Genomic DNA, 26314 nt, shown 5'->3' with positions numbered 1-26314 from the left:
CCCATCCCACATGCATACTACCCTTTAGGGCCAAGCCCCGGGTGTCTGGCTCCGCCTCTGGAGTCAACAGTATCGATGACACACAACGTAACGTTCAATAATGTGTCATGCGCAAAAGCGTCAGCTCTGAGCCGTGCTTACAGAGCGCTTTGTAGTGAATCATATTGTGGCCAATCACGTGCGAGGATACAGGATAACATCATCATGTGAAAAACAGAGAGGGTGATGGACGCGACAGTCAAGTGGAGCGTGCGTCGGTCCTCTCAGTGAGAGGCAGTAGACGGCGGTGAGGAGGGCTGTGCGAGAGCAAGAACACATAAATATGCCTGAGACCCGTAAACGAAGCAGCATCTGGCTGCAGCTTAAAGACTTTTGTCTCGTCTCGACTTGGTCTCGATGTTGTGGTTTAGGCGGTCTTGACTACAAGTCTAACGTAAAGTCACATGACCAGAGAAATCCTGCACGGCAGAATTAACACCTTCACGTCGATGGAGCTCGCTGTGTTTCCTTCATTGCTGTTAAATGAAAAGTTAAGTTTTTCTTCCTGTTTGCAGGCTTGTATTTTTATCTCGTGCTGCCCCCTGTTGGATGATATAGGAAACTGTTTTTTCCCTGGCTGTGGCTCCTCCCCTCTATGAAACACCTGCTTTTTATTGATTTTTGCCACCTGGACCAGTCTCAGGTGAACTTCATGTGCCCTTCAGGACCTGCTGGGACATCCTACGTTCATCATGATGATTCAGACTTTTCAAAGGTAAAAGGTGAATTTACAAAGCGCAGCATCATACGGTTCTTCACAGGTTTGAGTGTTAGGGTCCCAGGAGGACGATCCTGGTATTAACTGTACATTTAACCTCCTAGGACCTGCCGTCCACATATGTGGACATCACATTTTAGGTTATTTAGACCAGAATACTCAATTTTGCTCTACGTGGGCCTGTTATCCACTTAAGAGGACATTATACTGCTACTGTTCTATCAAAATTTTAAATGAATATCCTCATTTATGGCTCTTATTTTTCTTAAAAACAAAAATAAGGTTAAAAAAAAAAATCTGGTAATTCTTTGTTTTTACATTCATCGGGCCCCAATCAGCCCAAATATCAAAGAGAAATTAAAAATGCTGCCGTGGAAGAGTTCGGTTCTTAGGAGGTTAAAGGAGACCTTTCATCTGCTCCCACCTGTCCTGAGCAGACACCTATCAAACATGAAAGTTTACCCAGAATGCACTTTGTGAAGTTTTGACATCGAACTCTGACAACTGATCACAGGAACCAGACTCGAACCTCTGGGTTTCCTCTCAGGGGATAAAATATGACATCATTTATCAGCTTCATTGATCATTTGTGAAATCTCATTAGAGCCACAGTAAACTGCTGCTACGACAAACACACTTAGCACAATCTCAAAGCTCGGATTTACCTGAACAATGAGTCTGAGAGGAAATTATACCTGCTCTCACTCAGACCGTCACGATTACTACAAACTCCAGCTGCGCACACACATCAGTGAAGTTTTAAAGGTAAACACACACATACAGATCCATCGCTGCAGACAAATATGATGCTGAGATTTAAGAAAGCGCCTGCTCGGCAGAGAAAGAGACAATCTTGGTTAAATCTTTGCGGCCCTGCCCTCTGGAGGCGTTCGCTGATGCCTGAGAACGTGGCGCATCAGTTAGACCCACTGGAGCTCGCTGACCTTTCACCTTTCCTCCCCACAGAAACAGTTTGTAGTAACCTTTGACCCCCCCCAAACCCACAGCTGACTTCCTTCAGCGGTTTGTGTTTAGCTGACCAGCACCAGCCTCTGGTTTTTATGCAGGTACAATAACTGAAGCCCTATTTTCAGCCAACGCACTGAGCATGCTCAGACCCGTATGCGACCCATCAAACGTGAAGAAACGACAGCAGACGATTTTATTTTCTCATTTTATTTTCCAAACTGTCTCCAGCTGCACACACTCAGAAGTTCCTGCAAAAGAAAAACAGGAAACAGCTGTTAGACGCACACTTTAGACTTCCTGTCTTCTTTTAAACACTTTCACAATAAAGTGTCTCACATTAATAAAACTGATGACGCCACATGTTTGGCAGTGGCGCTCTAAATCCTGATGTTTAAACAGGAAGTTGAAGTTTACTGACTGTCCGCACAAACGCTCGCAGTGTTTTCAGGGTTAATGATGCAGGGAAATGAAAGCGGTTTAATGTGGATTAAGCCTCAGTGCCACCAGGCCATCGTGCTCCTACAAAAGCGACGTCACATCGGCCGAGACGAGCCGCTGCTTTGGTGTCGGGCGCCTCTAGATGTTTGTAACCTCTCATGTGACCGGTGGGTGTTACCGGCGTTTTAACGAGCTGTTGGTGCTGGAGCTCAGATTACTGCGATCACAGGAGGCGGTCCTCCTGCACCAGCTGACACTGAGCTATAAACGCTACGATGCTGTGCTGATGTCATGACCCTTTACTGTCACTTTATTTCCTCTGAGAGTTTTAGAGTTTGAACCTGATAAATGCTGACGTGTTACTGCTCCGTCTTTTTAAAGAACATTTCCAGCGTTGTTGTTTTACTCGCACGACTCAGCGCTCAGATATTTCATTTATTTTCTTTGGTGATCTTTGGTTAGCACTGCATCCTGTTTGTCTCCATCAGCTCGCCGTGTCTGAAAATCATTGTGCGTAAATACAGTTCTGTGACAGTGACGCGGCCGTCGCGTGGTTCGTGATCGAGGTCGCCGATGACGTACGGCTGGCTGAACGAAGCCGTGCTGTGACGCCACTGCACCCCAGCCTCACTTTAACAGTTTACGATCAAACGTGAGAGCTGCTTACTTCACCACGACGCCGTCGTTCTTCGCCAGCCTCAGGATGGAGTCGTCAGACTCGCCCTGAAACACACAAACAGTCTGTTCAGATTTATAGAAAAAAAATCCCAGAGTCTCAGCCCTGAATCTGAGATGTCTGGGTTTGTTGTGGCTGCTCTCAGTGGTTCCACCTAGAACACTGAGGGCGTGTTTAATGTTCTGCTCACACTTACCATCCTGCGGATGGGGCCGCAGATGGCGTAGGTCTTGGACTGACCGTTGAAGCGTCCGGTCACCTTATCAACCTGAAACAAGACAAAAGAAACATTCAGACACCCGTCACTTTAACCACGAGCGGCCCGAGCATCACATCAGCGTTTCAGTTCCACACAACTCCAAACTGGAACGTCCCACCGGAGCGTGGAACTGGAGCAACGTCCCTCTGGAACAGGAACGTCCCACCGGAGCATGGAACTGGAACAACGTCCCTCTGGAACAGGAACGTCCCACCGGAGCGTGGAACTGGAACAACGTCCCTCTGGAACTGGAACGTCCCACCGGAGCGTGGAACTGGAGCAACGTCCCTCTGGAACAGGAACGTCCCACCGGAGCGTGGAACTGGAGCAACGTCCCTCTGGAACAGGAACGTCCCACCGGAGCGTGGAACTGGAACGACTTCTGTGTGAGCGAACATCAGTTTCCAGCTTCCCTCTGGTGCCTCTGCGGTTCACACATCTTGCAAATGTGTGTGCACGGCACGCAGATCCAACGATAATGAGCCGCATTATTTACATACTCGTGAATCATGGAGCGCCGTCCTCTCGCTGCCTGCAGCACTTCCAACATGAAGAGTCCCAGCTCACACACACCAAGTCGTGAACGGACAGGTGTCCGCTGATCAGGTGACACACCTGTATGTTGCTATATGTCATTCATTTTAAAAATGCTACCTCAGGAACACGTCCAGCTGAGCGGCGCATCTGGACCCTTTGAGGTAACGGTGCACACCTGCATTTCCTGATGCCGCCATCATGCTAAAATCTTTATTTTGAAAGCAGTTGAAAACAGCCACAGCTGACAGAAAGTACTGTACATTGGAACGAAATAATAAAATTACATAAGCTATAGATAAAAGCCAAATAAAAGAAAAATGTAAAATTAATTAGTTAGCTAATAACTAATTTAATCACAAGAGAAACTAAGTCTCACTGAGGTCAAAAGCCAAAGAATAAAAATGGTTTTAAGATGCGTTTTAAAAGTGGACAGTGAAGCGGCCTCTCTAATGTGCAAGGGCAGGTTAGTCCATAATTCAGGAGCTATAGAAAAGGCCCCGCCCCCTCTGAGCTTCCTTCTGGATCTCCAGGAGCAGCCGGTCAGCTGACCTAAGAGACCGACAGGGTGTGTGGAGATGAAGACGCTCAGAGAGGTAAAGCGGGGCAAGACTGAAAGTATTTAAACACAAACATAAGAATTTTAAAATGAACTCTAAAAGACACGGGCAGCCAGCGCAGTGAGGCATGCACCGGGATTATGCTCTTTTTTACCTGTTGTCAGTCGTGCAGCGGCTTTTTGAGCCAGCTGCAGACGTGACGGCAGCAACTGACTGAGTTACACTCTGCAGACAGGATGAAATAAAAGGCATGGATCACTGGGCAGCACTAAAAGCATGATTACAAGTGCTGCCTAAAAAGAAAAGATTTCACTCTCGCCTTACATTATAAAAACTGGACTTCACCACTTCTCTGATTTGGTTGTCCAACTTATAATCACTGTCCAAATTAAAACCAAGTCAGTAATAACAGGTTTAAAATAAACTTCCAGGTAGGGCTGCACGATTAATTGTTAGAAAATCGCGATCTCGATTCATACTTATGTGCGATCTCATTTCCAAATGACAACGATTTAAAACAAAACAAAACAAAAAAAAGACGACGATTGTAGCGCATTTTGATCCGGGACGTAATCTGCATGAAAACAAGCGCTCACTCTTCCTGCTCAACAAATGACAAGGGCGGAGCCTTATACCACGTGATACAGAAGCTGTGCCGTGTGATGCTAAAATTAGCAGGAAAAAACAACGGAGAGCACGTCAGGGATGACGAGAAAGTGACAGGAGAAAATCCGTCCCGGTCAACCACCCAAACATCAATAACGGGAACCTTATACAGCGCTTCCCTATACCCGTCGAACTCCCGCAGGCACAAAGAAATTATGGAGGCTATCACTTATCACCTGACCAAAGATATGGCTCCATCAACACTGTGCAAAACGAGGGATTTAGGAAAATGATCAACACCCTAGACAAACGCTGCACAGTGCCGTCCCACAACTATTTTTCTATTGTTGCACTACCTGCTCTGTACACGCAGCGTCGAGCAACGGTGGAGACGGAATTTCAAGCAGTACAACAACAAAACGTGAGACATTTGTTGTTTTTATGTTTATTTATTGTTTTTATGTTCAGTCTCAACTGTTACGAAGTTGATGTGCAGTTAATAAGTGCAATAAATATTTATACTGGAAAAGAAAATCGTGAGAGAATCGTGATCTACTGGTGGTGGTCAGAGGGCCCGGTGGCGCCAGTGTCCGGCAGCCTCGCCTCTGTCAGTGCGCCCCAGGGCAGCTGTGGCTACAATGTAGCTGCCATCACCAGTGTGTGAATGTGTGTGTGAATGGGTGAATGACTGAATGTAGTGTGAAGCGCTTTGGGGTCCTTAGGGACTAGAAAAGCGCTATACAAATGCAGGCAGGCCATCTCAATTCTAAGCCAAAAAAATCGTGATTCTCATTTTATGCAAAATCGTGCAGCCCTACTTCCAGGGGTCCCAAATCTACAGAGGAGCACTCACAAGGACCACTGGGTCCAAACACCAGCTACTATGTTTAAGGATCACAGCCCTGTGATGAGCTGCTCACTGGACTACCAGCCCTCTCAGCTGGTCAGACCACAAGAGCAGAGATTTGATTGGATGAATGTGCCAGCAGAAACACAAACAGAGCAACGTTAACGTTACGCTGAGCATTTCCCTGCTACAGGTCAGGTACCGGACTAAAGTCTGAGATGAGCTCAGACCAGGCTCGAGTTTCAGAAAATCATAAATGCAGCTCCGGGAGTCACCATGGCAACAGAAAACAGCCGGGTAACAGAATCATAAAAACATGGCTCTTTCTACCCATGTTTCCCACAGGCAGCACACACGGCATCAAAGGCGCCATGGCATGGCACGCTGCCAGGCGGCACACAGGAGGCAGCTGACCGAAGCCTGGTTGAAGCGCCCTTCCGACACAGTTGGTGTGGAGCATCTACAGTTTGTTGTACGTGTACAATGACAAAGGCTATTCTACTCCATCTGTCTTTGAGGAACACAAACCCGGGGTTTCCCCTTATCTCAGGATCAACCTGCTGCCTGCCACGGAAAGACGACCCCAAACCACACAGGGCACGCTCTGTTCCCAAACGTCATCATCACTGGACCCGCCTACACACCACCCGAGGCCCTCTGACCAGCTCTCACCTCAGCGATGTTGATCTGGATGGAAGCATGGTCTTTGGCTCCGATGATCCTGTTGCTGGCAGAGCTGCAAACACACACACATACTTCATTAAACGTCAGCTCGCCATCACCTGTCTCTCTAACTTTCTTCCTCGCTGCTCTCACCATTTCCGCGGGACGTACAGGTCCACAAATTCACCGGCGTCGTTCTGCATGTTGGAGCTCGTTCGGGTGTCACCTGCAAACACGTCACACTTTTGAAAACACACACAGCGCCCTCGCGATGCTAACAGGCTAACACAGACACATAGCGCCGCCGCGATGCTAACAGGCTAACACCCGAGCCCACACTGCGGCCTCGTGCGGCTCTTTGCGGGACACAAACGCTAACATCAGCACACGTGGAGCCCGGGAGCCCCCCCACACGCTACACACACACACACCCACAGCACGAGCCCGGCTCAGAAATCACAGCCAGCCGACGATAAAACACATTTTCAGACATTTTTACTCGGAGAGCGCGAGACACACGTACCGTGCAAGTTAAGTGGCGAAAAGGAAAGGGAGGAGCTTCGTCACCGGAAACACGTAAATCGCGTCTGCGTGTCTGATTTTTATGAAAACTATTTATTTTTTTTAATTTTTCATTTCTAAAACATTTCCTGTCGCCCGTAGAGCTGCCCGATGCATTCTGGGATTATATTCACATTAAACTCTAACGGACCGTTTCAGCCTCGTTCACGCGCCACGCGTTAGTTGTTGCTCAGCTTTTCTGAGTGGCGACACCTATCGGTCAGGAGGAAATGCGAGCAGGGAGCCCTTGTACGAGGTCAGACCTGCACTAGTGATGTGCGATACCACTGATTTCCTTTCCGATCCAATACCAAGTAAAATTCAGGGTGGTATCGACGATACTGATCTGATACCGATACTTTGTACAAAACCTTTTTTACTGTATCTTTTATTGTATCTCAAATTATAAAAACGGAAGTTGTGCGCCATTTGAGCATGTTCAGCACTAAAGGACTCTGCCACAGACGTCTGTCTCGCCCTAGCAGCACCTGTCCCTCTCCTCCTCTTCAGTTCGCCTCAACATAAGCTCGTCATATTCTGTGAAATGATTTATTCTGAGGTGTTTGATGAGGTCAGTGGAGCTGCCACGAAACCTCACTGTCTTGCCACATCGCAAACTGCGTCTTGGCTGTTTGTGGAGGTAAAACACGTCCACACATGACTCCATTTACGCTCAGCCATTGTTGTGAGTGCGCACGCCAGGGGCTGCCACACAGTTATGCAGCCGTATTTCGCACATGACTATGAAAGGCGGAAGAGGAAGTAGTTCCTTCCAGTGTAGACGATCCGAATGTTATAGTTTCTTTCCACTGTGTTAATGATAAACTACAAATTTACTCTAAATTACTAAAATATCGATATTTTAATGTGAGAATCGATTCTAGAACATAAATGACTGATATCGGAGGAATCGATATTTCAGGATCGATCTGCACATCTCTAGGGCACAGAGGTCATCAGAGTAGAATCAGAAGTACCACTGTGTGTCATCTGCATAGGAAACATTGTGAGTCCTTATGACAGTACTAAGCCGGAGCATGTGAAGTTTAAAGAGTAATGATAAAGACCGACCGCTGAGAATTGCTGACTGCATGTTGATCTGTGCAGAGTTACAAAGCCTTTGAATCCACAGTGTCAAAGGCAGCAGTGAGGTTGAGCTGAACGTAATTGAAACTAAGAATTGCTGTTGGTCTTCAGCTCAACTTCAGCTGGTGAAAGAATGTGAATGCTTTTACTTTGAAAGAATGCTCTCATAGAAATATTTATTTTTCCATGACACGGAAACTCTGGTGACTGCGTCACTTGCTCTTAAACAGGCCGAGACAGGCTGGATTGTTGCAGTAGATCTGATATGGGCTGCTTTCTGATGTCAGGTGGAGGCCTTACAGTAATACACAGAAAACCCCAACAATGAAACAAGCCCCTATGAGCAAACACTGGGTGACAAGTCAAGGTCAAGTTCATTTATATAGCACAATACCAACAGTCCATGCTGCACAAAGTGCTTAACATTGTAAAATGCCACTAAAATAAATAAAATGCAGAACAATGATGCAGTAAAACATAGAAAAACAAATGAATCAATAAAATAAATCAATAAAAGCAACTAAAACAACAACAAATAAGGCTGTTAAAACCAAAATGTTCAACGTGTGTGAAAAGCCAGACCATAAAATGTGTCTTTAGTGATGATTTAAAGTGTTAGAGTGTTTGTGCAGGTCTAATATTAAGAGGAAGACTATTGCAGAGTCTGGGTCCTGCCACAGAGAAGCCTCTGTCACCACCACACTTCAGTCCAGGAGTAGTTAAGCTTAGTTCTGACCTGGACCTCGCGGTTCTTCCTTGAGCATAAACCAACAGCGTGATGCTATGCAGAGGGCGCATTGCATCACAGTTTGAGCTGGTTTCTGTCCACCCACATATCCCTGTAATGCCTTACTGATACTGTTTTCTTTCAGTATGAGTGTGGTTATTCCACTGAACTGCAAATGTGTTTTGACATTTCAGTCATATCTCCATATCTGTACAGTTCAGCCTCCTCATTTTTCTGTTTACAAACTTCTCACCCCATCTATTGAAGTCAGGTGTTTGTAAATCATGAAATCCTCCTGTATGACATCATGAACATCATGGATGCCACCATGGAGCTGCAGAAAGGTGTAATGAAGAAGGTGCTTAAGAAATACAGCAAGCTGTCCAGAATGAGGCCTTGGAAACTGCCGAGCAAAGACTCACAGCCTTGGCCAGCTGCTTGAGGAGGTACACCAGAGAGATAGAAGGCAGGAGAATAAACCAGCTGTTCTCCACAGAACCAGCAAAGGTGTACTCTCAGTGGCAAGGGAACAATAAGAGAACAGCACCACCAAGGCTGGAGACAGAGCAATACTGGAAGAGCATATGGGAGAAGGATGCAACCCATAACGGCAATGCTCAGTGGCTAGAGGATCTGAGGGCTGACCACAGCGACCTCCCTGAACAGGGTCCGGTTACCATCACGGTGGCAGATATCCAAGAAAGGGTCTCCAGTATGAAGAGTTGGACAGCACCAGGGCCCGACATGGTTCCCGCCTACTGGCTGAAGAAGCTGACTGCACTCCACGAGCGTCTGGCAGCACAAATGAACCAGCTGCTAGTTAACGAGAGACACCCGGAATGGCTAACCAAAGGTCGGACGGTCCTGATCCCCAAGGACCCCAAGAAGGGACCGGTCCCCTCCAACTACCGACCAATAACCTGCCTCAGTACTACATGGAAGCTCCTGTCAGGCATCATGATTCAAGATGGCGCTGGAGTGACGGCAGCCTTTCCAAGTAGCTCTGCAACACCGCACCTTTTTCTTAACTTTAACTTTTTTAGACTAGGCTTTTCAAACTTTATTTCACCTTCCTCTACTTATACCTCTTAGATATAGCGATACAAGATGGATAATGCACTTTTTAAAACTTCTGGAACCAGTTCCTTCATCTATTCGAGAGCGGAGCTGCTGGCACTAAGAACAAAGGGACAGACCGGCATGCGACACATGTCGCCCCTGCTAAGACGGTACGGTGTTATCCTAAAAACAAACCGTGGGTAACACAGGAAGTCAAAGCTGTCCTCAACATGAAGAAGAAGGCTTTCAGGAGCAAAGTGAAGGAGGAGATGAAAGCAGCACAGCGGGAGGTGAAACGCTGCCTGAGGGAAGCAAAGGACACCTACAGGAGGAAGGTGGAGCAGAAGTTGGAGAGGAACAATATGAGGGAGGTCTGGAATGGTGTGAAAACCATCACAGGCCACAACACCAAGAAAAGCACAGTGGGGGGGACTGTGGAGAAGGCAAACGAACTCAACAACTTCTTCAACAGGTTTGACCAGCCCACAACCCCCCCACCCTCACCTTTACTACAGAGTCCTCTCCCCACTCTCCTACCTCCCTCGCTTCCCCCCCTTCCTGACACCATGACACCCCCCTCCTCCAATCCCTCTCTCAGCAGCAAGACATCTCCCCCCCTCCCCTCCTCCCAAACATCTCCCAGTGTCACAGTGGATCAGGTCAGGAGACAACTGAGGAAGCTTCGCCCCAGAAAGGCAGCAGGCCCAGACAAGGTGTGTCCTAGGATGCTAAAGGCGTGTGCTGCTGAACTTGTGGAGCCGCTACAACGAGTCTTCAACCTCAGTCTGCGACTGGGGAGAGTGCCCGCCCTCTGGAAGACATCCTGCATCGTCCCGGTCCCCAAAAAGAACCGGCCCAATGAGCTAAATGACTTCCAACCGGTGGCACTGACGTCACATCTTATGAAGACTCTAGAGCGGCTCTTCCTCAACCTCCTCCGACCACAGGTACAACATGCCCAGGACCCACTACAGTTTGCATACAAGGCGGGTGTCGGAGTGGAGGATGCCATCCTGTACCTCCTACACAGAGCCCACTCACACCTGGATGGGGGAAAAGGCACGGTCAGGATCCTGTTTCTTGACTTTTCCAGTGCCTTTAATACCATCCGGCCCTGTATGCTTCAGGAAAAACTGAACAGGATGGAGGTGGACCCCTGCCTGGTGGCTTGGATCTCCGACTACCTCACCGACAGACCACAGTACGTCAGGCTGAAGGACATCACGTCTGACACAGTGGTCAGCAGCACAGGAGCACCACAGGGAACTGTGCTGTCCCCTCTTCTCTTCACCCTGTACACCTCTGACTTCTGCTACAACTCTGAATTATGCCACATTCAGAAGTTTGCAGACGACACGGCCATCATGGGGTGTATCTGGGATGATCAGGAAGAGGAGTACAGAAGTCTGGTGAGGAACTTTGTCGCATGGAGTCATACAAACCACCTGCAACTCAACACCTCAAAGACTAAGGAACTGGTTGTGGACTTCGGGAGGTCCAGAGAAGGTCCACTGCCGGTTCAGATAGAGGGGGAGGAGGTGGAGGTGGTCAACAAGTACAAGTACCTCGGGCTGTGGGTGGACAATAAACTGGACTGGTCATGCAACACAGAGCACCTGTATAAAAAAGCCCAAAGCCGACTGTACTTCCTCAGGAGGCTGAGGTCTTTTAACATCTGCAGGAAGCTCCTGAGGATGTTTTACCAGTCGGTGGTTGCTGGAGTACTTTTCTATGCTGTGGTGTGCTGGGGGAGCAGCACAGCAAAGAAGGACTCATCCAGGCTGGAGAAACTGATCAGGAGGGCTAGCTCTGTGGTCGGCATGAAGCTGGACACTCTGGTGACAGTGGCAGAGAAAAGGACATTAAAGAAACTGATGGACATTATGGACAATGCTGGGCATCCTCTGCACACGGCCATAAACAACCAGAAGAGTCTGTTCAGTGACAGGTTGCTTCTCCCCAAGACAAGAACTAACAGACTTAAAAACTCCTTTGTCCCACACGCCATCAGACTGTTTAACTCCTCTCTGGAGGGGAGAGGGAGGGGAGACAGGGGGACAAAGGAGGGGGGAACAACTAAGCTGTAGTGCCTCTTCACCTCACTGTACAATACCTTTTGTGCAATACTTTTGTAAATAGTCAACAGTGCAATAGACTCAATACTTGAAATGTGCAATTCCCTTGTATTTTTATTTTTATTCCTATTTATTCTATTTATCCCCTTCGTATATTTTATTTATATTTGTCTCTGTATTTATATATGTGTGTGTGTGTGTGTGTGTGTGTGTGTGTGTGTATATATATATATATAACATTGTGTAACTGTAACTTCTGTCGGTGCTGTGCTTTTTGGAAATCGAATTTCCCAGAGGAACCCACCCGAGGGATTAATAAAGTTCTATCTTATCTTATCTTATCTTATCTTATCTTATCTTATCTTATCTTATCTTATCTTATCTTATCTTATCTTATCTTATCTTATCTTATCGGCTCTTATCTTATCGGCTCTTATCTTATCGGCTCTTATCTTATCTTATCTTATCTTATCTTATCGGCTCTTATCTTATCGGCTCTTATCTTATCGGCTCTTATCTTATCTTATCTTATCTTATCGGCTCTTATCTTATCTTATCTTATCTTATCTTATCGGCTCTTATCGGCTCTTATCGGCTCTTATCTTATCGGATCTTATCTTATCTTATCTTATCTTATCTTATCGGCTCTTATCTTATCGGCTCTTATCTTATCGGCTCTTATCTTATCTTATCTTATCGGCTCTTATCTTATCTTATCGGCTCTTATCGGCTCTTATCGGCTCTTATCTTATCTTATCTTATCTTATCTTATCTTATCTTATCTTATCGGCTCTTATCTTATCTTATCTTATCTTATCTTATCTTATCGGCTCTTATCTTATCTTATCTTATCTTATCTTATCTTATCTTATCTTATCGGCTCTTATCTTATCTTATCTTATCTTATCTTATCGGCTCTTATCGGCTCTTATCTTATCTTATCTTATCTTATCGGCTCTTATCGGCTCTTATCAGCTCTTATCTTATCGGATCTTATCTTATCTTATCGGCTCTTATCTTATCTTATCTTATCTTATCTTATCTTATCGGCTCTTATCGGCTCTTATCTTATCTTATCTTATCTTATCTTATCTTATCTTATCGGCTCTTATCGGCTCTTATCAGCTCTTATCTTATCGGATCTTATCTTATCTTATCGGCTCTTATCTTATCTTATCTTATCTTATCGGCTCTTATCTTATCTTATCTTATCTTATCGGCTCTTATCGGCTCTTATCAGCTCTTATCTTATCGGATCTTATCTTATCTTATCTTATCTTATCTTATCGGCTCTTATCTTATCGGCTCTTATCTTATCTTATCTTATCTTATCTTATCTTATCTTATCGGCTCTTATCGGCTCTTATCTTATCTTATCTTATCTTATCGGCTCTTATCGGCTCTTATCTTATCTTATCGGCTCTTATCGGCTCTTATCGGCTCTTATCTTATCGGCTCTTATCAGCTCTTATCGGCTCTTATCTTATCTTATCTTATCTTATCTTATCGGCTCTTATCTTATCGGCTCTTATCAGCTCTTATCGGCTCTTATCTTATCTTATCTTATCTTATCTTATCGGCTCTTATCTTATCTTATCTTATCGGCTCTTATCTTATCTTATCGGCTCTTATCTTATCGGCTCTTATCTTATCTTATCGGCTCTTATCTTATCGGCTCTTATCTTATCTTATCTTATCTTATCTTATCTTATCTTATCTTATCGGCTCTTATCTTATCTTATCTTATCTTATCGGCTCTTATCTTATCGGCTCTTATCTTATCTTATCGGCTCTTATCTTATCGGCTCTTATCTTATCTTATCTTATCTTATCTTATCTTATCTTATCTTATCGGCTCTTATCGGCTCTTATCTTATCTTATCTTATCGGCTCTTATCGGCTCTTATCTTATCTTATCGGCTCTTATCTTACCTTATCGGCTCTTATCGGCTAAGATGAACAGACACATGGGTCACTACATGAGCGGGCCACAGAAAAGGATGGGCAAGAATACCAGAGGCGCAAAACACCAGCTACTGGTAGACAGAACAGTCAGCCGAGACTGCAAGACCAGACTGACCAACCTGTGCACTGCCTGGATTGATTACAAGAAGGCCTATGACTCAATGCCCCACAGCTGGATACTGGAATGCCTAGAATTGTACAACATCAAGGGGACCCTAAGAGCCTTCATCAGGAACTCAATGGGGATGTGGCGTACAACACTAGAGGCCAACTCCAAGCCCATAGCACAAGTCACCATCAAGTGCGGGATCTACCAAGGAGATGCTCTGTCCCCACTGCTGTTCTGCATAGGCCTGAACCCCCTCAGTGAGATCATTGACAAGACTGGCTACGTTCAACAGTGGATTTTTGTTTATGTATATATCAGTGCTGTCAATAAGAAAAGTAAATAATTAATATCACAATTTTCTGCAATTAATCATGTTTAATCAATTACTTGATCAGTAACTTGGTTGCAATTTTTTTTTCAACGTTATATTTAAGCTTGTAACAGACAGTTATGCAATATAATGAAGTAAATGGAGAATAAACACAAAGAATGTTAAATGCTTAAATTCAAAGAGAATTTGAGTAGTTTTCTGTGAGCACAGGTTCTCTCCTGTGAAATACAACTTTTTAAAAACCTATATACTAATATTATACCGTGTTTGGCTGCTGGTTCAGTGAATTGTGGTCTGAGAAGGACGAAACCTGCAGATTCAGAATCCGTGAGATGTCCGTGTACATGCTGCCGGGTGAATGATCCGCACTTTGTGTTTACATCTTTTTGGAGAATTGTTGCTGTTTTAGCTGTTTGGCAATTGTTGAAATACTTTTGTGAGCAAAATATATTTTATATCAAAATCAATTCAGGATTTAATGAATTGATATCACGTTATTCAAACTAAAATCAATTTGAATCAGAAAATCGATGTTTTAAAAAACCCACCCGAAGTCCCGTTGATCTTGTTCAAATCTGGGCATTTCATATTGGCAATATTATTATATAACGCTATATATACACTTTCATTGCTTTATCTGTCTATTAGCACTGTGCTTATATGTAAAACCAGGCATCAGCAAGTAAAACACATTTAGTGCACTACAAATCCTTTGATGAATACGAGGCTTTAATAGTTTTACTGAAGCTCAGTGAGGTACATAAAAATCCAGCATTTTGATAATACAAAACAAACATTTTCACATTGGTACTGACCAGAAATATTCTGAAATGACTATGATATTATCAAGTTACTGCATATTACATGATGCATGTAAAGAATAAAATGTGATATTCAGATGCACATTGAACAGATCAGTACACTGAATTTTTCTAGAAAAAAGGATTCAGGTTGCTTTGAAACGAGCAACACTGCCACAAAATTCATGAAGTTTTATCTCATGTAAACAAACATGTCATTGACATATAGGTAAGTTTAAAAAACGATGACTTGGTCGCATTTTACATGCACACTCATATATAACCTGATAAACAGTATTTCCTAGTTACAAATAAATACATTCAATATAGGCACAGCCAGCAACTAAAAGCAGGTTGTTACGGCACATTCAGCACAGCCTGGCGTCCGGCCGTCATTCCTTCGCGACACAGGTGCATCCGACCGCCAGATCGAACGGACAGCTGCAATACCCATGCGTGCCTATGCTCTCGTACACCTGAATCTGTACGAAGATTGGTCTGGCCACCATGTTCTCCACACTGCAAGGCATGCATTTGGCCTCCTTGATCGTCTGTGGTTCTCGGCCTGCTTTAGAGTTGTTTCTGAAACACAGGAAAACAAAGTCCACGGATAAACGGAAGTGTTCAGGTGTGACAGTGTCAGACATTAAGATCTGCTCACGCTGGACTCAAAAGCCTGTGAATTTTAGCTCTAACACATGTGCTTGTCCCAGCACTGTGTCCAACCTTTCCTCTGCTAAAATCAATGTTGAAATCCAGTTTTTATGGCTGGGTGGCATAAAGTCTGCAGCAAGATTGGACTGACAGGGCATTACCCAGTAATCCTCCACGACTTCCTGCTCATTTGTGACGGTAATGAGATCATAATTTACAAAATGAACATTGTGTTTTATTCAGTAAGACCTGAAACCAGCGACTGAGACCATGAAGTCATGAGGGCAGTTTAGAGTGGCCCCCACTGAAAGTGCATCCTTACACTCCTGAAGCACCAGTCGTATATATACAGCTGTGTTTGTATGATCAATGAAGCCTAAACTTTTGTTCTTTCCTGGCTTTAAGTAAGTAAACTCACTGTAGTTTCCAGGGCGCGACTGAAGAATTATGGAGGTCGGACACATGAGTGAAGTACTGCCTGTGATAGTGCTGAGCATGGTTGCAGTTTTGAGGACAAACCGGGCTGCTGAACGCTGTCCCCATCAGTCCCAGGAAGAGCTGGAAGACAAGCACACATTTTGACACAATGACACCGATCAGAGGCTTTGACTGATCTGTCTCCAACGTCCCTCCAAAAGAAGCTCGATGAAAACGCTTTGCTCTGTACACACACATCACACAGGTTTGTGTAGTAATGAGCTGTGCAGTCCAAAGCTGTTTCCAGGCTGTCACTGTGAGGTGAAGCCAGAGCGTACAAAGCATCTGCACACCTGTTCTCCAGGTGACGGCTCGTACTCACCAGAATAGCGCTGGAGTTCATGCTGAAGCTGCTGAGCTGGAATGCGTCTCCTCCTGTTCACCTGTGTAAACTCTCTGCTGGCACAGAGCTGCTGGTGTCTCCCTGTCTGAGCACACCTGTTTTATCCTGTCACTCGCTGATGAAAGCTCATTTGCATTGTGCGGGGGAGGTGGCGGAGCCGTGTCAGCGGGATGTCATCATCGCGCGTACACATCAGTCAGCGAGTGTGTACGTGGTTGAAGTTTGTTTTGTGTCGGGGCTAAATTTAGTCTGAACCTGCAGGCTTTCAGTCAGCTTTAAGCTTCATTGTTCCCGAGGGAAACTTTCAAGTTTCAAAGCAAAGAGAGAAAATCAAAGGTGAAAACATAACATGATATTTCAAAAGGTAAAAAGGCTGTAACAGAACTAAACACACATTTAATTATTTCATGTAATTGAGCTCTTTTAGATATGTTATCATATCCTGTAGTTGGCTTTTGACTTCCTGACCTGCTGATCAGTTTGAAGTTATCCTGGATTATTGAGCACTTTCAGACTTCTTCTCTGGTTTTCAGGCTCTTATTTTGTCAAGTCAGCCTTTGGGATGATCAGTCAGAATAAATACTGACATTTATCACGGCTTAAGGGAAACGACATTTGACCTGATGCAGCTACAACTGATACGACCTGCGTTTGGTTTCATGTCCAAACTGAGCGTCAGTGTTCAAATGTCTCGTTATCCAGTCATTTCCCTCGAGGTTCAAAATTCCCAGGCTCGGGATACCGTGACAGGGATTTCCTCGTCTTCTGCTACATCACCAAAGCGCAGCTTCCCTGGAATTTGACCCGGCCTGACACCCACACACCGATAGAAGTCCTGATGCAAGTGTGGGTTGGAACAAGTAGGAACAAGCCTGCTGCCTACTCTCACTACTTTCACAACACCTGAAGCGCTCACCTAATGAAATTCCAAACAGGCAAAGCTATAAATAGAAATCTTGGAGGCCAAGCAGATACAGGCTTTGGAGCCAAGCAGCTTTGGATTCAGGAAATGTGCGTGTTCATGAACAAAGCTGCACACGCTGAGTTTCATCACTATCCCACACACCTTACAGTGAGAGCAACAGTTTTCTGTGAATGAACCTTATAGTGCAGATTAACTTGAATCCCCAGATTAACTGGGATTGTCTTTTTTTTGTTGCCTGTGCCATTTGGTTCTTTAACCGTCAGAATTGTTGTCTGAAGACCAACAAGGAGACCCAATGGATTTACTTTGCCAAGTGGACCATCACGGCCTTGCCGTATTGGTCCATTTGATCGACCTTTGTTGTTATTATTTATTTTATTTTCAGTTGTTACAGACGGGACAGACATGACTGAGGGACAGGAAAGGGAGAAAGAAAGATAAAGGAAAAGAAAAACAGAGCAACATACTAAACACAACACCGTCACGTTAATCTAGCTAAGTGTAAACAGCAGTAAATACTAAATACTGAATGTTGTTGTGTAGCAAGCAGGACCGACAGCGCACAATGTGCTTGTGTAGTTTATGTCTATGAACAGTGAACACCCGTGTGCACACCTGTGTGGATCAGCGCGCTTGTATTCAAAAGGTTTCCCCATGTAACGGTCTGCAAGAGGATGTAGAGAGCCATAGCCCCGTCTCCCAGGGCATGAATCAGGCACGGTCCAGGCTCCAGACATCCAGAGGCCCCAGAATACGAGGACACAAGGAGGACCACCAGGGGGGCATCAGTGCCCCCCTCCTGGGAAGAGCTGAGGAGAGCCCCAGACGAGGGGTCACCCAGCAGCCACGGAGCAGAAGCCAGAGGGGGCTGCACTGGTGCGTCTATCGGCTCTGCCGGCAGCCAGCTGTGCCAGAGTGAACCGAGCCGCAGGCCCAGAGGCCCGAGGGCCCCCCACGCCCCGGAAGAGGCCTGACCAAGCAACAGGCACCAGGCCCCGCCAAGTAGTCACCGGGAGTGAGCTGGTACATACCTGAGCGCCCAGCCCCGGACACCAAGAACCACCAACGCACCGACCCCTGAGGGCATCAGTCCGGCAGGGAGTGTGGTGAGGGGAGACAGGCCGTTGGAGTGCCTGGGAGTTCCCAGAGAGGTGGAGTCTAAGACCCGACCTGACATATAGACACAGACAAACAGGCACACACAGACACAAACATGCATTCCCACCCTCATGCACACATATACAAACACTCAGCACTCACCCAACGTAAGGATGGACATAAATGGACATGTACACACAATCACACTCCCCAAACAAACAAACAAACTCTATACCCTGGGTCCAGGTACCCTCGGCACCTAGACCCAGGAGATGTTACCCTTTCCCCCGGGTGGAGGCAAGCAGACCGCCCCAGGCTCTGCAGCAGCAGGGAGGCCCCGCATCCCAGATCCCAATCGGACGGCCAACACCTCCTCCCAGCCCCCCCGCCCCGATGGCCAGCAGAGAACGGGGGTGTGTGAGGACCCCATACCTCCCTCCTCCCGCTCATGTGTAGTGTTGCTGCGTGTTGTTCTAAAGTGCATTTAAAACACGGGAGGGCATGGTGCTGCTGCCAGAGAGCAGCAGGTGTTAGCACGGCCCCTCCCGAGAACCCTCAATGCCTACAGGTGGGCACCGGCGTCAGAGGTGGGGTTGAATACACAGACCGTCCTCTGGACGCCGTTAACGTGCCCGCCCTCAAGGCCCTATATGTATGTGTTATGAGAGTGTGAGTAATGTGGATGTCTAAGTTGTGGAATAACTGGGATTGTCATAAAAATAATTGCAATGATCCGACTTGTATTTGTAATCAGACCTTTGTGCTCATCCTCCTGTGAGCTCTGAGTGATTGCGGTTTCACGATAGTTTCATATTTGGACATATTTATTGTAAGATGTCATAGCTGTGACCTTTCTTAGCATGAAGCACAGTATTGATGAATTTCATCGCTCGGGTGTCTCCTGAATGTCACCGATTGCTTCATCAGTGCAGACGAGTGGAGGTGAGTGTGCTTTGACTAACATGCACACAGCCTCCAAACAGCCAGTGTGACCTGTGCTTCTGTAGGAAGTCAGTAAAGTTTATTCAAGAACTAAAGTGGCAAAGTGCTTTTGGGTCTGCAGCACAGTCTCCTTTAGTCACCTGGACCGAGCAAGTCCTGATGAGCAGACCTCAGAGACCTCGCAGTCAGGAGTGGATGTAGGACCTCATTAATACTCCCCAAGATCTGTAACAGTGATCGCCAAAATCTGACAGTAACCCTGAACTTTATGGGGAGCCGGTGTAAAGAGGACACAGTCAGGGTCACGTGGGACCTTTAGGAGGACCTGCCGAAGCCTTCTGCAGCCTCACAGCAGCATCCTGGACCATCTGGAAGTGATCCAGGGATGATTTCCTCAGGCAAAGGAAACAACGAATGACCAAATCAAAGCTTGTATGGTTCCAGTTTACATGGAGACGGATAAACACACGTTTGTACAAGACGGCCAAGATGCTTACCAAATCTGAACAACAGTAACAGCCACACTCCTCACAGCACAGCCCCTTCTTTTAGCTTCATTGATTCTCCTGATGCTGAATTAGTCCCTCTGTTTGTACATCAGTCCTTTCTTTGGGTTTCCCCACAGCACACCTGGAATTACTCCAACAGCAACTCTCCCTGACATTTCAGCTCAGTTGTCCTGCACAAACTCATAAACTGAAGTAATTATCTATTGCAGGAGTCAGAATAATTTTCCTCAAGCTGCACTATATTGTAAAGACCCTACAATAACACAGAGAAACCCCAACAATCATATGGGGAGGAAGAAACCGCCGACAGAACCAGGCTCAAAGACGAGAGCCAGAGATCAACAACAGGTACGATTCAATGCAGAGAGGTCTATTAACACATAGTGAGTGAAGAAGAAGCACCCAGTGCATCATGGGAATCCCCGGCAGCCTACACCTATTGCAGCTTAACTAAGGGAGGATCCAGGGTCACCTGGTCCAGCACTAACTATATGCTTTGGCAAAAAGGAAAGTTTGAGCCTGATCTTGAAAGCAGAGATTTGTTTATACACAGGTAACTACCTTTTATTTAACATAAAGAATCTGTAAAGTTGAACCTACAAAAACTGAATTTCAGCTTCTCATATAAAACGAATGTTGTGGATTTGAATTTGCTCTAAGTGCTGGTGTTTTCTGAACACTTCAGGTGTTGAAGAACATGTCGACATGTTGATAATTCCCCTCGTTGGAAGAATAAAATAAAGGAAACATCTTTCTGTGTATTCCCTTCCTTTGTTCCTCAAATGTCGCGCTGCTCTCTGTGTTCGGGAATCCTGGGGAAGACCTCGAATGTCGTATTTGCATAATGAAAGGTAAACAGGTGGGTGGATGGAGGAAGCAGGAGAGGGCTGGACAATGGGAGAGCGGACAAAAGGCGATCCCACATGCAGCATGGAAAGCATATTCCACAGCGCTGTTCTGTGTTGTTGTCCAGATATGAGGCCTGTGTGCAGGCAGGGAATCCCTCCGAACACTCCCACGCACTTGGAAAGTAAACCACAGGACTTTATGACTCCAATAGGAACACGAATGTTGTTGGCTGTTTGTTTCTCAGGATGTTTGACTGCAGGCCATCACCGACACAAGCAGAAGAATGTATAAATATACACCTACAGGAGTGATTCAGTTTAGGGAACGAAAAGTCACCCCAGACCTTCACACTGTGCACAATCTGTTCATCGGCTGCTCTGTGTTCTGCTATTTTCTATATACAGTATATAAACATATATAAACCACATAGCAGTTGTGTTTGTTTTAAGCACCGTGTGCAGTGTTGATGCCGTGGTTTATCAGCTCACAGCTTAAATGAGCACAATGGTTTGTAGCTGAGTACAAAGATAACGTTATGAAAGCACACGTGTGCAATCTGACACCAGCTTGAAGCCGCAGCTTCTGTATTTGGTTTCAGGTGATTTAACACTACAAGCTGCTGAACGAGTTGGCGTGCTGCTCCAGGCGCAATAACATCCTGACATCGGCGAATTGTGATGAGGCGCTGACGAAAGCGGCTCATTTCTTATGATCCAAAGTGATTTTGAAATCGTGAGTGGAGGCAGATCAGATCTACTGCAACCGTGCAACCCGTCTCAGCTCGTTTACAGCGAATGATTCAGCCGCCGCAGTTTCAGTGAAATTGTTTATGTAGAAACAAAAATGAAATGTCTCTCTCGCACACACAACATGTAATTACATACATATAGAAAAGTTAAAAGGTGGATATGTAAAACCCCGCTACCTTATTGTGGTGGAGGGGTTTGTGTGTCCCAGGGATCCCAGGGGCTCGTTTGTCTGGGGGCTTTTGCTCCCTGGTGGGGTCTCCCATGGCAAATTGGTCCTGGGTAAGGGACCAGACAAAAAAGACCCCTGTGAGTTCATCTCTTCTCTTAGAAACTCACGCTCCCTCTCGCAGCCTGAGATCATCTCATCAAAGGCTGTTGGTAGTTCCCCCAACACATTTTGAAACCAGAGGTGATAGATCGGTTAGAGCGGCGCCCCCCGGTGTTGGAATTCTCTCGCTCCATTTCTACGTTGCCTAGATTGTATTTATTCTTTTAAACAGCATCTTAAGACTCACTTATTTAGACTAGCTTTTAATTAGATTTGTGCTGTATGTTGGATTGTACTGTTTTATGTTTATCTCTTTATTATTATTGTGAAGCACTTTGTGGTTTTTATCCTGTGAAGAGCGCAATATAAATCAATAAAGTAAAGTAAAGTAAGATGTAAAGGGGGGCTAAGTCAGTGCTGTGCCTCCTGAAGTCCACAATGACCTCTTTGGTTCTCTTGGTGTTCAGTGCCAGGCCTCCAGCTTCAGGACTTCCTCTCTGCAGGCTGCCTCGTCTCCCTCTGAGATGAGTCCGTGGTGTCATCAGCAAACTTGATGATGAGATTGTTGTTGTGGGTCGAACTGCAGTCGTGGGGAGTAGAGGGAATACAGGAGGGGGCTCAGCACACAGCCCTGTGGGGAGCCGGTGCTCAGTGTGCGAGTGGAGGAGAGATGAGGGCGGAGCCTCACAGTCTGGGGCCGGTTTGTGAGAAAGTCCTTTATCCAGGCACATGTGAGAGGAGGGAGGCCGAGAGTGACCAGTTTGATGATGAGGATGTCCGGATCATTGAAGGCTGAGCTATAGTCCACAAACAGCATTCGGACGTAGCTCTGCCGCTGCTCTAGGTGACTCAGCACAGAGTGGAGGGCGATGGCGTCTTCTGTGGATCTGTTTGCGTGGTATGCAAACTGGTGCGGGTCGAATTCTGGGCGGAGGTAATCCTTGATGTGCTGAAGGACTAGTCTCTCGAAGCATTTCATGATTACCGGTGTGAGGGCCACAGGGCGGTAATCGTTCAGGCTGGTGATGGGAGACGTCTTCGGCACTGGGATGATTGTGGCTGATTTTAGACAGGATGGGATGGCTGCGTCATCCAGTGAGAGGTTGAAGAGTCTGGTGAAGATGAGGGTGAGCTGGTGGCCACACGCTCTTAGTACCTTGCCAGGTACTCCGTCTGGACCGGCCGCCTTCCTGGGGTTCACTGCTAGGAGCACACGTCTGACCTCGTGCTCTGTTACAGTGAGTGGAGCGGTGCAGGAAGGTGAGGATGAGGATGGGAGCAGGGCTGAGGCAGATGAGCGCTGCTGTTGTGGTGTTTCAAAGCGGGCGAAGAAGCTGTTTACTTCCTCTGCCGGCTGCTCACTCAGGTTTTCTGTTTTCACAGCCTCTGTGGTTGATGATGTCTTGTATTCGCAGGAGTCTGATGGCTTGTGGTAAAAGCTATCTCGCAGTCTGGAGGATCGGACTCCAATGCTGCGATAGCGTCTGCCAGATGGGAGGAGGGAGGTTGGCCCGCTTCAGGCGTCTCAGGAAGTTTAGGCGCTGCTGGGCCTTTTTGGTGATGGAGGTGGTGTTAGTCATCCAGGTGAGGTCGTCTGAGATGTGAACTTCCAGGAACTTGGTGAGCATTTTCAGGCCAGGTTGTAACAGTCTTTGTGGTGGGCCTGCACTGCGTCTGAGGGGGGTGTAGGCTGGGGAGAGCAGGAAGGAGAGGTGGTCAGACTGACCGAGGTGTGGGAGGGGTATGGCTCCATATGCATGCTTAATGTTGGAGTAAACATGATCTAGAGCAGGGGTCTCGAACTCCAGGCCTGGAGGGCCGGTGTCCTGCAGGCTTTAGATGTGTCCTTGATCCAACACAGCTGATTTAAACGGCTAAATGACCTCCTCAACATGTCTTGAAGTTCTCCAGAGGCCTGGGAATGAACTAATCATTTGATTCAGGTGTGCTGACCCAGGGTGAGATCTAAAACCTGCAGGACACCGGCTCTTGAAGCCTGGAGTTTGAGACCCCTGATCTAGAGTGTTCTCTCCTCTGGTGGGACATTTGACATGCTGATAGAACTTTGTGAGCACAGTCTTTATGTGGGCCTTATTAAAGTCACCTGCAATTATGTGAACACCGTCCGGGTGGGCCCGCCGCTGTTTGTTAATGGTGTTCAGCAGGATAGAGAGCGCCGTGGTTATGTTGGCGTCCGGTGGAATGTACACGGCCGTGATGATCACTACTGTTAGCTCCCTCGGCTGGCATCTTACTGAGGTTCGGGGAGCCGTGACGTTTATAATTGTCCCGTTGCTGCTCCAGCTTTCATGCATTTGTAAATACAATTGAAATTGCATTGAGAGACTCAGCGTAATTTGCTGGCAGGGGAAAGTCATTCAAAAGCAAACTAAACTAAACTGCTAAATCACAAACTAAACTCACTGGGAGACACATGTCACAGACAGACTAGACAAGGAACCAAACATAACCACACAGACATGACACATGAACCAGGGAGACTTAGTACAGGGGAGATGACATAACTAAGAAACAGGACTACACAGTAATCTAGAAATTAACTAGGTGCACTAAGCTAAGGCACAAAATAAATACAAAAGATACATAAACTCAAACACTGGGTCGCTTGACCCAGGACCATGACAACACAGGGAGATCCACACAGCATGAGGGACGACGCGACACTGACTCAGAGAAACACGGGGTTTAAATACACTGGGAAGTAACGAGGGGAATGAGACACAGAAGGAGGGCACAGCTGGGAGAAATCAGAACTGACGAGACAAGGAAGCAAAGCAGGACACATTCACATAAGACACAGACCTTCAAAGTAAAACAGGAAGTATAACACAGAGACGCGAACTTGACTAGGGGAGACAGAGCAACTAAGAAACACAGAGAACAACAACAAAGAGACATAGAGGGCGGCTACCAAATACTGAGAAAACTAAACAGAATACAAGAAAGCCAAACTAAGACACTAGACTATACGGCAACGACGACGACAGAGCTGTTCAGGGGGCCGGCCGCGCGGAAGGCAGCGGCAACGGCAGCGGCATGGAAACAGTTCTGGGGGCCGACCGTGCGGACGGCAACGGCGGCGACAGTGCTGGTCCGGAGGCCGCCCACGACGGCGATGACGTCCGGCTGGAGGCCCAGAAAGTGGACGATGCTGAGGTGCTGGATGTACCTTGGACGGCGGTGTAACAACCGCAGGACCAGGCGAGGCAGATGAAGACACGGAGGCTGGAGAAACCATAGGCGATGGCGTGGGAGCCACAGGTGTTGGCCGGGCTCACCCGAGCTTCCAGCAGGAGCAGATGCAGGGCCAGAGGGTATTGGGACCCCTGGCAGAATGTGTAGCCGACCAGGTGGGTGAGTGTGCAGACTAGGGGATTGAACTGAAGACTGAACTGGCGGCTGTTGTAACGGTTGTGGTGAGAGTAGAGTAGGTGGTGGAGTAGATGACTGCACAGGAAACTGAGCTAGAGGTAGTAATGACAGTTGGGGAGAAAGTGGAGCTGGTGGTTGAGTAGATGACTGAGCTAGCGGCCACTGAGCTAATGGTTCAGGTGCAAATGTAGCTGCTGATGACAGAGCCAATGGCTGAGCTACAGGGAGAGGGGACACTGAAGACGGAGCTATGGGTAGCGGGGATAAGGGCTGTGCTGCGGGCAGCAGTGACGATTGTGGTGGAGGTGTAGCTGGTGGAGGAGTGGCTGAATTGGCTGAATGGGCTCATTGAGTGCAGCACAGATGAGATCTTGGAGAGGCTTACGGCTGCCGTGAACACTCAGAATAAGATCTCTGGATCACATCTTGGAGCAGCTCACTGCGGTCGTGAGTTCTCAGAATCGTCTCTTTGAGCACAAGAACGACAACATCACGGAGCGTAAGTTTGATAACATCATGGAGAACCTCGCGGCTCTCCAACGGGAGATTGAGAGACCAGTGTTGGACTGTAGAACAGCTTTGAAATTCATATGAGTTGTTCGCACTAAAGTAAAAAGCACCATCACTTCATGCGGAGACCCTCTCGGCGCCAGCTGCGGTCTCAAGGCTGGAGCTGAACAACAACACCCTGATAACGACTGTGTTGAGTCTGTTCTTCCCATTCCATGCAAGGCCACCTGGGTTGGCTGGAAGACTGTTTACTTAGCCTGGCAGGGCGAAGGACACTGTCTCAGCTGAACTCTGGACACGCACACACACACACATACACTGATACGCACTCATCCCCCTCCCTTTCCAAACGCCTTCGATGCTTGTTCCCTCCTGGGAACACGGCGGGTCTGAGCCCGTGCTGGAATAATAGCGCAGGGCAGGATGGCTGCTGTGTTTGCTTTGGCTTACTCCTCACCCCCCACCCGACCCTGTGGCTGGTCACGTGCTCCATAATGTTGTGCTGTGGACATTTATGTGCTTTCTGTGCAGAGGAGTTTTGTTGTTTCCTGTTCTCATGCTGTCCTCCCAGGAGC

General features: G+C 46.8%; 2 protein-coding genes across 3 annotated transcripts in view; one reads left to right on the top strand and one right to left on the bottom strand.

Annotated features, from left to right (window-relative positions):
- Window positions 1-26314, top strand: part of LOC147305434 (uncharacterized) — a 479902-nt gene that overhangs the window by 175725 nt on the left and 277863 nt on the right. The window lies entirely within an intron of this gene.
- On the bottom strand, window positions 1918-6950 carry rps21 (ribosomal protein S21). 2 transcript variants are annotated; one of them, XM_086277875.1, is made up of 6 exons: window positions 6833-6946; window positions 6463-6535; window positions 6319-6382; window positions 3037-3108; window positions 2832-2887; window positions 1918-1974 (listed from the first exon to the last, which is right to left on the bottom strand). In XM_086277875.1, the coding sequence occupies exons 2-6, from the start codon at window positions 6510-6512 to the stop codon at window positions 1965-1967; spliced, it is 252 nt and encodes an 83-aa protein (XP_086134001.1). In that variant the 5' UTR covers window positions 6513-6535; window positions 6833-6946; the 3' UTR covers window positions 1918-1964. The 2 variants fall into 2 exon arrangements, with proteins under 2 accessions (XP_086134001.1, XP_086134002.1); XM_086277876.1 differs by lacking the exon at window positions 1918-1974 and having other exon boundaries at window positions 2828-2887; window positions 6833-6950.

This window comes from Aulonocara sp. 'chitande type north' Nkhata Bay, linkage group LG20 (assembly GCF_057382095.1).
Source record: "Aulonocara sp. 'chitande type north' Nkhata Bay isolate Kocher_YH1m ecotype deep benthic linkage group LG20, A_spYH_male_GT1.1, whole genome shotgun sequence".
Lineage (NCBI taxonomy): Eukaryota > Metazoa > Chordata > Actinopteri > Cichliformes > Cichlidae > Aulonocara > Aulonocara sp. 'chitande type north' Nkhata Bay.
This window is presented reverse-complemented; position numbering and strand designations above follow the sequence as displayed.

Excerpts from the sequence above, each read along its gene's own strand:
- rps21 (XM_086277875.1), bottom strand. The coding sequence starts at position 6,512 with ATGCAGAACGACGCCGGTGAATTTGTGGACCTGTACGTCCCGCGGAAA. Across the intron at positions 6,383-6,462 it reads CTGTACGTCCCGCGGAAATG|CTCTGCCAGCAACAGGATCA; the intron begins GTGAGAGCAGCG and ends GTGTGTTTGCAG. Across the intron at positions 3,109-6,318 it reads TCCAGATCAACATCGCTGAG|GTTGATAAGGTGACCGGACG; the intron begins GTGAGAGCTGGT and ends GTCTTGTTTCAG.